Source organism: Protopterus annectens, chromosome 9.part0 (assembly GCF_019279795.1).
Source record: "Protopterus annectens isolate FY-2018-M chromosome 9.part0, PAN1.0, whole genome shotgun sequence".
In the NCBI taxonomy this organism is placed as follows: domain Eukaryota; kingdom Metazoa; phylum Chordata; order Ceratodontiformes; family Protopteridae; genus Protopterus; species Protopterus annectens.
The window spans coordinates 314,021,123-314,038,666 of NC_056743.1; the positions used below are offsets into that span (position 1 = coordinate 314,021,123).

Consider the following 17,544-nt stretch of genomic DNA (forward strand, 5'->3'; position numbering starts at 1 on the left):
CATCAAGTGAAATATCACACTCCACAATCAGCATTACCTTATCAGGATGCAATGGCATGCAATGCCTATCTCTCACAATGGTGCATAATGTAGCTTCCAGAAAGAATATTTTCCATATAGAATTTCACCATTGGAATTTACTTCTCCATATATATCAAGAAATGGCACAGAGACATAAAGTGTACTCTTCTTCTTGTATGTGCATTTTGTATGGTGCATGCTGTACTGCAATGGAACCACTGCACTAGCCATCCTGCCTGCTTTAAGCCCCAGTTGTACAGTGTGCTCCACTTGTTGCATACCTGCCTGCTGAACATCTTTCTAACCCTCCATAGGTGAGACTTCTTAATGGTCATGTCAGCATCTTTGTGCATTCAGAACAGCAGTAAAGTATTTGTCAGCTATCAACCAAATGATGCAGGGTATACATAACTGCTTCTCTTAATAATTAAAAATGTATACAGAAGGCAGTAAGCACACAGTTAACTATGATCAAAACAGTGATATCATGCATGCAGTATGGTGTAGCCAGCACTAGAATTTCCAAGTACAATTATGGGGTACCCCCTAAACACATCAGCTAGTGCAGTGCCGACAACAAGGTCAGTCCTTCCACCAGCTATGCTGCAGACTGACAGCTTCACAAGTTTATGTCACAAAATACTACTGATGAGCTGAATTCATATTATATACGCAATAAAAACAGACAACAATGATATCATCATGGGTAGACTGCTGTACCAAACCTCCAACAATAGTGCACATTGAGGATTCTGGCTATAAATTGTGCTCTGCACAATCCTGTCACCATCCATTGTCGCAGATGGTGGTACACAATCAAGAGCAGAAACCTTGTGTCTAGAGAGTGAGTCCTGCTATGATTAGTATAAAGGTATATATTGATAAATATAGGTAATTTACTGTCATAACACTATATAGTAAGATAAACATAACCACCCTACACTTCATTGTGATTACTGGTCACATTGCTGCCCCACCTACTAATATGTAGACACATATAGCACAATATACATGGTAGTCCATTGCCATTCATTCGTCTGGTCTGCATTATGTGCAGACACAACATTGACTATATAAACATTGTGATCTAAACATGTAACAGAATACCATGATGAAATGTCTTTGAATGCAGCACAGTCTGAGAGTAATGCACAAGACAGCAGATGCAAATATATGACTGCTTTCTACACACAAATATGAGGACAAGATATATGTACAGCAGTGTGATGGCTGAGACCCACACAGCACGGAAGTGCATTGTGCATCATTGTTTGCAACTATAGGCTATATAGCCTTGTGTATATGCTGTCTATGTCATGGTCATACAAGTAGCACTGAGGGTCAGCATCATGATATATCCATGCACAGCAAACATAGAAATGCAATGTGCATGTGTGCAAATAGAGCTATCTGACACCACCCAGTATCAATGTGTGAACATGTTGACAGAATTGATAGCAACATGCCATATACTCAGTGACGCTCAACATGCTCAGGACATGCAAAAGGAATGCATATTGCAGAGTTTGCATAGAAATACCCAAGTGCAACATCCTGCATACATAATATGCAGAAGTGCGATTTGTGGTGGAAAGATCAAGGTGGTGTTTTAGGTAAATATGCCTGCATACAACACATAATGTAATCTGCAGTATCTCGTGTCTGGGCACATGTGTCATGGTGGAGTACTGAGGCATGTTCACTAAAGGTTACTGTCTCTCTACATATGCACGTAATGTAGTGTGTCTTAGCCAAAACTTGTATATAGAGCATCATGAAATGTGTTATGTAATACAGTGATGCTCTTGTTCACAATGTAGTTTGATAGTGAATGTGTGGAGACTCTGTCAGCATCCCTGCAGAATCCATATGTTCATCTCATTCAAGTCAGAGAATGACAAGGTTGTACAGAACTATTTAGCTGCCCATTACCTTTTGCATGTGATGCATGTTGCTGAGGGTGTGGAACTGTTTGTCATGACACATGGCTGTACCAAACCTACTGTGAGCATCTCATGACTATATGAGAGGCAAGACATAAATGTTCTGCCAACATATGTAGCACAGTAAGATGGACACCTTTGTGCAGTATAATGCACCATTATGCAGATTACCATACAGGCAGGTAGCCTACATCTGTGGTACACACAATCATACACTGTTGTGGGTATATAGTGCCATGTATAACAGGAATGTATGGGAACTGCTAATTAACATGTGATACATATGTACTGCATGCATGCATTGCACTGGACAGACAATGCAGTGATCACATACTCAGTGTAGCCTTCTATTCATTGCAGTGCACTTGCCTGACAAACTTCAGACACATACACCTTCATCTGACAATTGTATTGTGACATACATGTGCCACAGAATGCACACATTTATGATAACATGTGGAGATACAGAGAGTACCCTAAACCATACACAATCACATTAATATGACACATGCATGCTGAGCAGTTTTGTAATGGTATAATGTGCACAAGTGTGCTGTCATGCAGCAACATAGCATGATTTGTAACAAAGGACCACAGATATTGGTAAGGTGCTACTGTTCAGAAGGTTGTGGTATGCTTTAGAAATGCATAGTAACATGATGTAGACTATTTCTGCCAGCTGTCCTACATGAGACACAAGACACGTTAAGAACAGTGCCACACTGTGACACAGTATAAAGCCACCCAAGCAATCCATAATTTTGTTTGTCCACAGCAAAATGTGTGTTAGCTCAGTAGCAAACAAGAGGCCACTGTGCCAGTGCAATCCGTGAATAGCATGCTGTTTTCCTAACCATGCATGTTGAACAAACAATACCTTCATATATATCTTTGCTGTGTGATGTACACAGTGCAACGTTGACATACTGTGAAATGGTATAAGGTAGTGTAATGCATTAATTATTAAATTTGCATGTGATGGGTATGATGTACAAATAGCATCCAAATATACTTAAAGTTTCTGGCATGTGACGATTGTAACATGATGCAACAGGGTTGGCTGTATATATAGTTGGGTGGTGTGGTGGGTGAAGCTCCCCCACTTGGCTGGGTTAGATTTAGTTAGCTGTGGATTCTGTTGTGCTACAGGGCAATTGTTTCATTGCAAATTGTAGAAGTGATTTTTGCTGAATATGTGTAGATGAAGAGGTGTTCACTGAAAATAACATTCGGTAAACTAATATAGACCTGCCTTATGCATAGCTGCAGGCTCACTTCTGTTTTATGTACAGTACTTCAGAGGGCATGTAGTTTGTTGCCACAATGCACAATATATGTGCATTATTTTGCACAATAATGCTTCAACATCACTGTGCATGGTGAAAAATGTTTGTGTATACAGAAGCTATGGTGAATAGGCTGTTGATCAATAACATAATGATAAGTAGGCAGGCAATACAAACAGATGTACCCAACAGTGAGTATTGTAATTCTGTTATAGTCCTGTACATTCATAACACCACAACACAGCAGGTGCTACCAGACTCCAATGTGCAAGGCATGCTTGCATACATGTGCAGTCATATTAGCATTGTTTTGCATCTAGGGAGATTTTATATGCATCGCAGCAAAGCTGTTGCACCTGCTATGCCAATGCACATGTGCTCCAGACCAACATGACCATCTTCAAAATGCACTTGTATGTTCTAGTAGTTAGAACAAACCTCTGTGTATAATATATGTCGCATGCACACCTCCATACAGAATCTCTGATATTCAGCAGCAGTACAGGAGCATGACCCTGTAACAGCTACACAATAGCACACACCTGCAGATGTAGACTAGCAAAACATGGTTTCATGTAGCATATTCAGACATGTACAACACATAGTTTTCTGAAGCACTGAAGCATGTATGAGCAAGGTTGTTTGGTCACTTTACCTGCAAGGGGTGTGGAACAGACATCATATGTGCCACTGCATAGCTATTGAAGAATATATGACATGGACACATTTTACACTCAGATACCATAAACATTTCTGGACAGCAGTAATGCGGAAAAATACTGCATATAAGATGACAGCAGATACACAAAGCAAATATTTTAGTATAGTTCCCCTTTGTTATAGCTGCATTGTTACATAGCGTTATATCTCGCTGTATCAGCCAGTGCAGGGCACACATCACAATATGCACAATGCTGAGGAAGCATTGCCTTCTGTTATCACATGTATTGTGAGTAGTGGTGTATTACATACAGGTCAAGCCTATTTTGGCATTTTGCTAGTATACCAGCTATGTGTATATATATATATATATATATATATATATATATATATATATATATATATATATATATATATATATATATATGTGTGTGTGTGTGTGTGTTTACTGATCAATGTGCATGATTCTGTTGGCAAGATGAATAGCAGCAACATGTGAGTTACCAGATGTGCAGTACCACCATGCATGGATAGGCAGGCAGTAGAAGCATCAGCAGGAATGTCTGCTAAGACATATTAAATGACTGGGTGTCATAATGTAGTGAAAGAGAAAGATACTATGTAACAATGAATAGGTGTCATTGCATGTTGTGGCACTATTCTTTAGTGACACACAGGTTTCTATGTGAGGTTCACATATGATCAGGGACTGTGCTACTTCTGCAGTGCTTATGCGTACATGTAGATGCTGTAGCCATCAGAGGATGCTCTATAATACATACATACACAGAAAAGAAATTAAAAATGTAATGTTGGTATCTTGGTTACAGTAATCTGTGGGTGTTCTAGTTGCACAGGTTACCATATACGGCAGATACCACATAGAGACTGCATGTGTGATGGCACACTATGACACAGCATATTTGCATGTATGCAGGAGTGTTGGTGTGTGTATTTGCATATACAACATATTATGAATGTGGAATATGCATTCATACAAGTAACACCATGAGTCATGGCCACATTGCCGAGCATCACTGCAGTAGAATGAAATGCTGAAACATACCAGTGTAGTACTTACGTAGTTTGCATAGATACTGGCAAACTAATACTAACAGTGCTACATCTGATGGTAACGCATGAGAGGGATGTCACAAATAATGTATCCACTTAACAAAAACATGCATGCATGGATGACATGCTGAGCATCACGTTGCAGTGGTACGCCATGATTATGCAGCACAAATGCCATGCATGTTGTCTGACATGGACGTACCTACAAAGAACATAGACATATGCAACATAAAACACATTCACACAGCCATATAGTGCAAATACCATACATATGATATGCACATCATGGGCAGGCTCACATGACCCCATTCCATGTACATAGTCACATTTCTTTGGGTACACTACATGCTTGCTGTGATGTACAGCACATGTATCACAAGCAGGAACAGTACACAATGAATTTCTACTTACCATGCCTGCCTGATAGCCTCAAATCCCTCTCCCAGAAGTGGTGGGCATTATACTTCCTGGACTCAGCATCTGTACAGAAGAAAGGTACAATCATCAGTCAGTATCTTCCTCGATACACTGTACAGCAGCAGGGTCAGCTATATGGAAATGATATATCTGAACTGCAACAAAACCAGTACTGTGTGTGTATATGTGCTATGGCACTTACTAAACCATGCCAAGGGATCACTTTCCACTAAGGGATACAACCACTCATGGTGGGACCATTTTCTATGAAACTAGTCCTAGCATTTTGTATACAACATTGCTTAAGACACCTTGGGATCTCCCTCCCCAAACAATCGGGCCTTTGGACATAGCACATGTCGGACTAAGAAATGGGTATCTCTCAGACCTTTTATGGGACCCCAATACATCTCTCACAACTCATTTTAACAGCATTACTTAATAATTAAATGGTCATTCAAGTCAGATACATACATACATACTCCACCATGGCTAATGAATGGCTCAGATGTCCCCTGTTCTTACTGCATAGCCTGTCAGGCTTCATATTGTAGTGAATTGTATGGCTGCACTGCTGTACTGTGTGGTATATTCTGCTGGGGATCAGGCACTTTGTGCATGCATTGTTAATTGCTGTCTTGTGGATTGTACAGTCTACATGGCAGTATCCACAGTAAGTATGCATATCACAGTATTCTTCCTTTTTATGTCTTCTGCTGCAACAGTGGGATAGATACCCAACAGCTCTCCCACATCTTCACAGAAGACGTTAGTGTTGCCTCAGAACTGTGGTATTTCTGTTGCATATTTTCTAGGTTTTGGATGGTATATGTCTTCTATATTGTGAATGGATGCAGAAAAGTCAGTTTAGTCAGGAGAGAAGGATCAAACAGACAAATCATCAAACACTATTGTAGCTTATCATGTGATTTGGTGACCTTGCAGGTAGTTGTATTGGTTATGACATGCAAAGGCATAGCACCCCCCCCCCCACATGGAAGGTCAGGTGACACTATCCTTATAGAAAAATGAAAATTAGTTGCTTGTTCAGTCTTCCAGCTATGGTCTAATGCTTCAGGGTAATGATTCTAAATTAAGTCAGATATATTTATTTCAAATGAGACTTTGAGAATTATAGGTACTAAGTAAAGTAACATCAGTATTATAGCTACATATCTCTTATTCACCCTAAAATATTATTTTGCAAACTTTGTGAATGGTTAGTGCTATTATTATCAAACTGCCCAAGTTTTTTATCCCACATAATGTCTGACTGTGTCTCAGTTATTGAAATCACAAAAGGTTGAGAGTTATGGTGGCAGTTTTCACTAGCTAGAGATCAATCTATATAGCAGCAGTCATGTGGCATCACTACTGTGGTTGTTACAATTACAGTGGTGCAACCTTTCTGTTGTGATTGTGCATTCTTGGGGCACAGTTTGCCTGCAAGGTGCATTTAACACATATGCTTTCTGTCTGCAAGTGTACATGTGGCCACATGTGTGCTTTTAATGACAGGTAAATTCTTCTCATAACAGTGAGTGTGTGCATTGAGGCTGTGCTACATGAGACTTAACAGTTTAGTGGCATATCTTTTAACTACACAGCATGCATCTCCTGGAGGGTCTATATTATAAGAATGAATGCTTGAAATGTCAAATACCTATTTGTCGACACATTTTAAGTGAATGTTCTCATAAGAGAAAGCTGACAATGTTGAAACCGACAAACTCAAAATATTTTGGTTGTCCAACACCAATCCCCCATTTCTACATTTAATATAAATGACAAACACAGTAAATGTCACTTGTAACAAACACCCTAAATATACACTACAATCCTTCCTTTTTATAAACTAAATTAAGTAAACATATTTACTGCCCACAGTAAAACCCTAAAATTACAGTTGACCCAAACGGCACTTTGTCGAAAAACAAACCAGTTAAAACACATACACTAATTTTTCTCTAATTTTTGCAGGGGAACAAGCCCCCTGTGCCCCTCACACCCAAACTAACTATATATACCAACTCTGAGATTGCACAACAGTGGCAATAAGGGTATACATGTTCATACATACTATAGCGCGATTGCAAAATACTGTTTCACACAAGTATACTTTCAGGGATTTACTCTCAGCAAAGTCACTTTCTGACGACTGTACTTTCTGCAATGCAAATGAATACAACTATACACATATACAGCACTCAACTTTCCTCACCTATCTAGACGAAAACAGGTTTTAGTACTTAATAAATAAGCACCTATCTGGGCATGTCTAAGGGTGAACGCCCGGTGTTTTCTCCTGTCTACCTGATGAATCTGGGCATCTTGGGGCAATGCAGCAATTGCCTCATGTACACAGACAACCCTCTCCTCCTACCACCCAACACTACAACCTGTGAGAGATGCACTTATATAGCCAAACTGGAAGCAAAGAGCTCTTCACCCAAGACTGGCCTTGACAGTCAAGAGGAGAGGGTAAACACTTGCACTACACCACACTCATCACATAGTCCCTCAAAATCTACACCACTAAAACACACACATAGAAACACAAAACACACACCGATACTCATGGAGGCTCTCAATAAAAATCTTCCCAAGCAACAGGGACCTCCAAAGCAGAAAGGCAAGCAACCTCCACCCCCCCAACACAACTCAAATGACACATAGCCCACAAACTCAGTGTGCCACTCAACCACAGCCCATAAGGCATAACAATGTACCCAACACTATAGTCATAGGAGAGTCTATAGTCAGGCACACTGATGTTCCACTCACCAGGCTAAACAAGAGAAAGTTACTGTCAGCTGCCTGTCGGGTGCCAGGTTCCGCCACATAATGCACACACTCAGGTCACTCCACAACAAGTACAAATATGACTCTGTCATTGTCCATGTTGGTGTGAATGACCTGAGACGTACCTCCCTGGACTACATGAAAAGAGACATGAAGGAGCTGTCCGATCTTGTAGCCCAGTCAGGTATGACTCTAGCCCTGAGTAGCATCCTGCCATCACCCAGAATGATACCACAGTACAAGGACAAAATGATTGACTTCAACAATTGGCTAAGCTACTGGTGTCATTCTAAGGGGATCCAGTGGCTGTCTGCCTGGAATGATATGATCGAAAGACCACAATGCTTTACCAGAGATGGCCTGCACCTGTCGCCCTTGGGATTCCAGATACTGGCTAAGGCTCTTGCCACACCTATAGTGCCTTTTTTAGGCAAGGTTCAAATGACAAACTCTCCACCGTAACAGGTACAAGCAAGCAAAATCTGAGGGTAATGCTACTCAATGGTTGAAGTCTAAACCTCAAAATGCACTCACTCGAGGTACTCCTTAAAATGGAGAACATCGACATTTGTGCAGTGACAGAGACCTGGTTCAAGGCTCCAGAGAGCACCTCTGCATTACTAGGCTATAATTCATACCACACCTTTCGGTCACCTAACCGGAAATGAAACACTAAAGGTGGAGGCGTGTCCATATTCATTAAGGATATCCACACCTCCAGGCTAGTTGCTCAGCATAATGTATCTGAGATTATCCAAGTGCAACTAACTCTGGGCAAAGACCGCAATCCAAATTGTAGCTTGCTACAGATCCCTCAAAATTCCCCAGGATTCCCACTCCTCATTTCTTGATACACTGGAAAATATTAGAGTACAACCTAACACCCTAATAATGGGTGATTTTAACTACTCCACCATTAACTGGGAAAACTACTCATGTACCAACCCTTTTGCTCAATGTTTTCTGGAATTCATAAATTTCAACACTTTGGATCAACTTATCCACACCCCCACCAGGGGCAGCAATATCCTAGACCTAGTCATTACCAACATGTTCCACACCAGAGGTCAATTCCTCATTGGTCAGATCCGACCACAAGCTAATCACCCTAGACATCCACATCCCGCCCCCATTCCCCCATTAGGGAAACCACCATTAAATATTTCTCCAAAGCCAACTTCATGCTTCTTAAGACAGAAGTGTCAAACTTCACGACACCCATGCATACGGACAATAGAGGTGCGACTGCTGAATCCTACACAAATGCACTTTATAAGCACTTACATGAGTGCATGGATCGTGCAATCCCTAACAGAGCCAAGATGCTATCCTCCAAAAAAAAAAGGAAGCCAATCTGGTGGTCCCCTGCCATAAACAAACAACAGAAAAAAATAACTGTTGCAAAAAAGAGAAAAATCCCATGATTGGAGGAACTCCCTGGTCAGCCTCAGTAAGAAGTTGAGATCCCTCATAAAATCCTCCAAAGCTAGTTATGAAAACAAAATCACCACTGATCCTAAAGACAACCACAAAGCATTCTATAGGTGTGTCAAGAATCTCAATGGCAATGCTCAGATCTGCTCTGAGTTACAGCACAATGGCATTAAATATACAGAACCAACTGATATTTCCAACATCCTGGCAGATAGGTTCAGTGCTAACTTTACCCCCCTCTCACCCCCTAAAGGGCCCATCTCTATACTGAAAGAATGCAAAGTTCCTGTAATCACGGCTGCACAGGTAAAAAACACACTCTTCAAAGCCAAGAACACAGCATCCATGGGACCTGACAACATTCCAGGCTGCGTTCTACACAAACTACAGAACGAACTGGCACCTCAACTAAGTACCATGTTCAGAAATAAAACCTGGCAACCTACTGACAGGTATAATCCTTTAATGAAGCGCTTTTTGTTCAATGCAATTCTTTGAACTTCTTCAGATAAATGTAAAACACATACAGAATCATTTAAATATCTATGTTATCAAGTCAGCTGATCCCAGCTTACTACAATTTAAAGGGCTATACTATGATGCTTAAAATAAAAACCCTGAAAGCATCTCAGAACGTAATAAATAAAACAGTTTACATATTCTAATTGTACTAATGTAAGTATAAATGTATATGTACATACATATTTAAAAGTATAAAATATCGAGTGGAATAAATAAAATAACAATGAAAGTAAAAGTAGGAATAAAAATGTAAATAAAGATGTAAATAAATATATGTAAATCATCCCATTACTATTATTCCTATTAGAGCAGCAGTACATACATATTAGTCCATAATGCAGATGGTGATATAATACTATCTACACAGACTTTTAATTTTTAGAATAGGCATAATGGAACACATATCATTAAGTCCAGGCTCATTATATGCATTTAGGCGTATTTGCCATACTAATTCCAACTCTTCAAGTTCTATTTCAGTTGGTCCACCCCTTATTTTTGGTCCCATTTGGTCCAGTATCCAGAATTTGAAAGTGTGACTAGGATTTTCTTGGACATGTTTAGCTAGTGCACTGTCTTGATTAGTTTTTTTGATACTATATAAATGGTCGTATATTCTATCCCTCAATCTATGTTTTGTTTTGCCTACATAGAAACTGGGACAGTGTAGACACTTGGCTAGATATACGACCATTTTAGAGTTACAGTTAAATTTGCCCATACTCTTCAATACTTTTTTGTAATTATTGCTGTTCTGGATGTCTATTGATGTACCTACATAAATATATTTACAGTACGGGCAGGCATAGCATTGTTGCATGCCCTTACATTTAGTCATCACGTTTTTTAAACTTTCAAATATATTTTTAAAATTCCTATCTCTTCTTGTTGTGAATTTCGGAACTAATCCTAATTTCTCAAGAAGTTCCTTATCCTGAGTAATGATGTTCCAATTTTTCCATATAATATTGAAAATCAATGTTGTATGTGATTACAAAATTGACAGTTGAACCACCAGATTCTTTATTTATTGTACTATTTCGTATATTGTCTGTTAAATAATTATTTCCTACAAGTATTATTGTATTTTCAATTATATCTTCCTTCTTATTTCTCAAAATAGTTTGATAAGTTCCACTCTTTCTTTTATTGACCACTTCAGTTATAATTTCATCTAGTAACTTACTAGGGTATGCTCTTCTGGTGAACATTTGTCTCAATGTGTTACATTCTACAGTGAAATCTTCCTCTGTGGTGGTCATTCGGGCTGCCCTCACGAGTTGTCCCTTAACCACCGATTTCTTCTGATGGAAAGGGTGGCCACTTGTGAAGTGTAGAAACGTGTTAGAATATGAAGGTTTTCTATAGATTTTTGCTTCGTATTTTTTAGCAATTTTATTCTTGACTAAAAATACATCCAAATATGCTATCGCTTTTTCATGGTAGCTATATGTAAATTCTAAAAAATCTGTTGTTTGATTGAAGTAATCTACCAAGTATTCAGCTTGTTCTTTGTTCCCTTTAAACAGAATGAATATATTGTCTAAATATCGGGTGAAGTACGCTATTTGCGTGTTAATATGATCTACTTTAAATATGTGACTATGTTCCCAGTGGTTCATTAATAAATTAGCAAAAGTTGAACCACATGGGCACCCCATGGCCACCCCCTTTATTTGATGGTAAAAGTTATTCTTAAAATAGATGTAGTAATGTGATAGAACAATGTTTAACAACTCTTCTACTAGTGCTATTTCCATATATGAAGCACCTTTTTGTTTGAGATTCTGGGATACCCACTCAATACCTAAATCTTGGGGTATTGAGATATATAAATCTCTTACATCAATTGTTATAAAATTATATTGTTCAACATATTCTGGTTCATTGATTTTCTCTAGAAATGACCACGAGTCCTTACATATTCCTGCCTCATTCATCACGTATTTCTTTAGAATCATATCTATCACCTTTGAGCATGCATAGGTTGCAGAATTCCTGCCATCTACTATTGGTCTGAGGGGTGGGTCTAATACATTTTTGTGTATTTTAGGCACTCAAAAAAATGTGGGTGATATAGGTGCTGGCATGATCATAAAATTATACATATTTAAATCAATTCTCCCTTCAATAAAGAGGTCATTTATGTATATTTTAATCCTTTGGTTAGCTTGGTTATATTCATTAAGTGATGCTTGCATGTATGAATCCGAAGCTAATATTTCTTCCATTTTATTTTCATAATCAATAGGATCCATAAATACTAACCCACCCCCTTTATCTGGTTTCATGATGTGGACATTAAGTTTTTTTAGGTGTTCAATCCATTCCTGTTCCTGATCGGTTAGATTCCCTTCCATTCCTGATGTCGGGTTCCATATATTGTAATACCTAAGATCCAATTCACATATTCTTTCAAAAATGTGTAGGGAATTATGCAATGGTGGGTTGAATGTACTAGGAACCCTGTATTGTTCTACATGTGTTCTGTTCGCATCGCCAAATAAGACCTGTAGATTTAATTTCCTAACATACATTTTTAAATCGATTATATGGTTAGTGATATTCGATCTTTTAAGTGGAACAAAGGTAAAACCTTTTGACAGCATATTAACCAGTTCAGATTGAATTACAACTGAGGAATAATTATATACAGAAAAGTCCCCTTCACTCTTCAGGATAACCGAAGGTATATTTGAAATACTTAATTCGGTTATCTCCATTTGTTGTGCTTCTTCCGTTGATTCCTCCTGTTCTGTAATCTTCCCTTCTGAAAAACCTGTTGGTTATCAGACCACTGTCCATTGTTATTTCGCCTATTGTTGTTACTACTTTGATTTTGTAAACGCTCACTTCTACGTGGCCCATTATCATTGCTGGGGAAGTTTGGAGGGGAAGAAGGTGGGGATTCTGTATTAATATGCTGGTCAATGTAATCGGTGTTTTGAACATTTTGAATATTATTTTCCCCAGTATTAGTCACTTGTTGATTAAGAGATGTTGAATGCAGCTGGTTAGCATGATGTACCTGACCGATTGTTGCCTGACCTCCTCTTACTTGCCATTGCTGTGCTGGGGGAGGTCGAGGATATGCAGTACCATTGGTGTATTGTAATCGGTCTCATTCAAGTTTCTTACACTTCACCACCTTAGCTTTCACCATAAGTGCATCTATTGTTTCAAAGATACACGCGTATTCATACTTGTATCTTTCAAAGTCTGGATGAGACCTGATTTTGGTGTCCAAAAGTATACTTTCGTCGTTTAGTTCATCCGCTAGAATCTTGTAGTTTTTACACATAATGCTAAGTAGTTCCAGACCCTGTTTACTGAATAATTCCACAAGTTCCATATGGAATTGGGATTCTGGAATAAGGCCCATTGGATATTGACAAATTCGAAGGCTTTTAGGTACTAGCTGTAGTCTAATACATTCAGAGAAATATTCTATCCCCAGTTTCAACTTCTTGTATTTTAATAAAATGTGATCAAAGTTGTTTAACAAGGTCGAGTAAATTTATTGCATCCCTAGCCGGATTTCTCATACATGGTTGACTATTATTAAAGTACATACCCATAGGTGAAGTCAGCCACTCTTTCAAATTCACAATTCCAATAAGCCCTGGGACCGTGGAGTTCTGCTGTTGAGCCACTGCTCTGATACTGCTGTCTCCATTACTATTTGGTGTTCCTTGGCCAACACTGTCCAATATATCCTGTTGGAATAGTTCTAAGGGTTGTCGGTGGTGTTGTACACGTTAAAACTGCTGCAGTTTGGCCAGATGGAGTGATGACCTCCGGATGTAAATTCAAATATGCCCCGGAATATCCGGAAATGTTAGAACCCTTCTGCGATGCTTCGCTACCCTGTAAATGTTGCTGCTGCTGCTGTTGTTGCTGGGAGTGCTTACTTTGTAAAGCACTAAGCAACTCCACTTTACCCGTAAGTTTTTTGACTTGCTGAGATAAAATTTGCACAACACTAAGAAGTGCTGTATCTTCTTCAATGGCAGTTTCATTTTCCGTTGGTTGGTTGCCATGTCGACAAACAAACGAACAAACTCATACCAGAAACAAAACTATTAAAAAACAGAAATAAAACGTGGCAAGTGCAACCGACTGACAGGTACAATCCTTTAATGAAGCGCTTTTCGTTCAATGCAATTCTTTGAACTTCTTCAGATAAACGTAAAACACATACAGAATCATTTAAATATCTATGTTATCAAGTCAGCTGATCCCAGCTTACTACAATTTAAAGGGCTATACTATGATGCTTAAAATAAAAACCCTGAAAGCATCTCAGAACCTAATAAATAAAACAGTTTACATATTCTAATTGTACTAATATAAGTATAAATGTATATGTACATATATATTTAAAAATATAAAATATCGAGTGGAATAAATAAAATAACAATGAAAGTAAAAGTAGGAATAAAAATGTAAATAAAGATGTAAATAAATATATGTAAATCATCCCATTACTATTATTCCTATTAGAGCAGCAGTACATACATATTAGTCCATAATGCAGATGGTGATATAATACTATCTACACAGACTTAATTTTTAGAATAGTCATAATGGAACACATATCATTCAGTCCAGGCTCATTATATGCATTTAGGCATATTTGCCATACTAATTCCAAATTTTCAAGTTCTATTTCAGTTGGTCCACCCCTTATTTTTGGTCCCATTTGGTCCAGTATCCAGAATTTGAAAGTGTGACTAGGATTTTCTTGGGCATGTTTAGCTAGTGCACTGTCTTGATTAGTTTTTTTGATACTATATAAATGGTCGTATATTCTATCCCTCAATCTACATTTTGTTTTGCCTACATTGAAACTGGGACAGTGTAGACACTTAGCTAGATATACGACCATTTTAGAGTTACAGTTAAATTTGCCCATACTCTTCAAGACTTTTTTGTAATTATTGCTCTTCTGGATGTCTATTGATGTACCTACATAAATATATTTACAGTATGGGCAGGCATAGCATTGTTGCATGCCCTTACATTTAGTCATCACATTTTTTAAACATTCAAATATATTTTTAAAATTCCTATCTCTTCTTGTTGTGAATTTCGGAACTAATCCTAATTTCTCAAGAAGTTCTTTATCCTGAGTAATGATGTTCCAATTTTTCCATATAATATTTTTTATATATTGAAAATCAATGTTGTATGTGATTACAAAATTGACAGTTGAACCACCAGATTCTTTATTTATTGTACTATTTCGTATATTGTCTGTTAAATAATTATTTCCTACAAGTATGATTGTATTTTCAATTATATCTTCCTTCTTATTTCTCAAAATAGGTTGATAAGTTCCACTCTTTCTTTTATTGACCACTTCAGTTATAATTTCATTTAGTAACTTACTAGGGCATGCTCTTCTGGTGAACATTTGTCTCAATGTGTTACATTCTACAGTGAAATTTTCCTCTGTGGCGGTCATTCGGGCCACCCTCACGAGTTGTCGCTTAACCACCGATTTCTTCTAATGGAAAGGGTGGCCACTTGTGAAGTGTAGAAACGTGTTAGAATATGAAGGTTTTCTATAGATTTTTGCTTCGTATTTTTTAGCAATTTTATTCATGAATGAAAATACATCCAGATATGCTATCTGTTTTTCATGGTAGCTATATGTAAATTCTAAAAAATCTGTTGTTTGATTGAAGTAATCTACCAAGTATTCAGCCTGTTCTTTGTTCCCTTTAAACAGAATGAATATATTGTCTAAATATCAGGTGAAGTATGCTATTTGCATGTTAATATGATCTACTTTAAATATGTGACTATGTTCCCAGTGGTTCATTACTAAATTAACAAAAGTTGAACCACACGGGCACCCCATGGCCACCCCCTTTATTTGATGGTAAAAGTTATTCTTAAAATAGATGCAGTTATGTGATAGAACAATGTCTAACAACTCTTCTACTAATGCTATTTCCGTATACAAAGCACCTTTTTGTTTGAGATTCTGGGATACCCACTCAATACATAAATCTTGGGGTATTGAGGTATATAAATCTCTTACATCAATTGTTATAAAATTATATTGTTCGACATATTTTAGTTCATTGATTTTCTCTAGAAATGACCACGAGTCCTTACATATTCCTGCCTCATTCATCACGTATTTCTTTAGAATCCTATCTATCACCTTTGAGCATGCATAGGTTGCAGAATTCCTGCCATCTACTATTGGTCTGAGGGGTGGGTCTAATACATTTTTGTGTATTTTAGGCACTCCGAAAATTGTGGGTGCTATAGGTGCTGGCATAATCATAAAATTATACATATTTAAATCAATTCTCCCTTCAATAAAGAGGTCATTTATGTATATTTTAATCCTTTGGTTAGCTTAGTTATATTCATTAAGTGATGCTTGCATGTATGAATCCGAAGCTAATATTTCTTCCATTTTATTTTCATAATCAATAGGATTAAAATATACATAAATTACCTCTTTAGGTGGTGAAGTGTAAGAAACTTGAACGAGACTGATTATAATACACCAATGGTACTGCATATCCTCGACCTCCCCCAGCACAGCAATGGCAAGTAAGAGGAGGTCAGGCAGCAACCGGTCAGGTACATCATGCTAACCAGCCACATTCAACATTGCTTAATCAACAAGTGACTAATACTGGGGAAAATAATATTCAAAATGTTCAAAACACCGATTACGTTGACCAGCATATTAATACAGAATCCCCACCTTCTTCCCATCCGAACTTTCCCAGCAATGATAATGGGCCACGTAGAAGTGAGCGTTTACAAAATCAAAGTAGTAACAACAATAGGAGAAATAACAATGGACAGTGGTCTGATAACCAACAGGTTTTTCAGAAGGGAAGATTACAGAGCAGGAGGAATCAACGGAAGAAGCACAACAAATGGAGATAACCGAATTAAGTATTTCAAATATACCTTTGGTTATCCTGAATAGTGAAGGGGACTTTTCTGTATATAATTATTCCTCAGTTGTAATTCAGTCTGAATTCCTCAGAATACAATACAAGGAGGAAAATAGTTCAGGAAAAAAAGCAAATCCCAAGAAGGAAAGACATTCCTGATCAGTATCAGTAAGAAACTGAGGTCCCTCATGAAATCATCCAAGGCTAACTTAGAAAGAAAAATAGCCAAGGATTCAAAAGATAACCACAAAGCCTTCTTTAGCTATGTTAAGAATCTAAGTGGCAACTCACAGATATGCACTGAACTAGAGCAAAATAGCACAAAATATACTGAAACTACTGATATTGCCAACATCCTGGCAGATAGATTCAGTGCAAACTTCACCCTCCTGTCACCATTCCCCACTAGGTTATTACAGAAAAACTCACCAGCCTGAACATAAACCCCTACAT

At 38.0% G+C, this 17,544-nt stretch overlaps 1 protein-coding gene across 3 annotated transcripts in view; it reads right to left on the bottom strand.

Annotated features, from left to right (window-relative positions):
- Positions 1 to 17,544, bottom strand: part of SPI1 (Spi-1 proto-oncogene) — a 272,584-nt gene that overhangs the window by 98,123 nt on the left and 156,917 nt on the right. For 2 of the 3 annotated variants that reach the window (XM_044082898.1, XM_044082897.1), the window contains exon 3: positions 5,396 to 5,464. The exons of the other annotated variant lie outside the window; for it this stretch is intronic. In XM_044082898.1, coding sequence (XP_043938833.1) covers positions 5,396 to 5,464 — 69 coding nt within the window. The remainder of the gene's footprint in view (positions 1 to 5,395; positions 5,465 to 17,544) is intronic. 3 annotated transcript variants of the gene reach the window in all.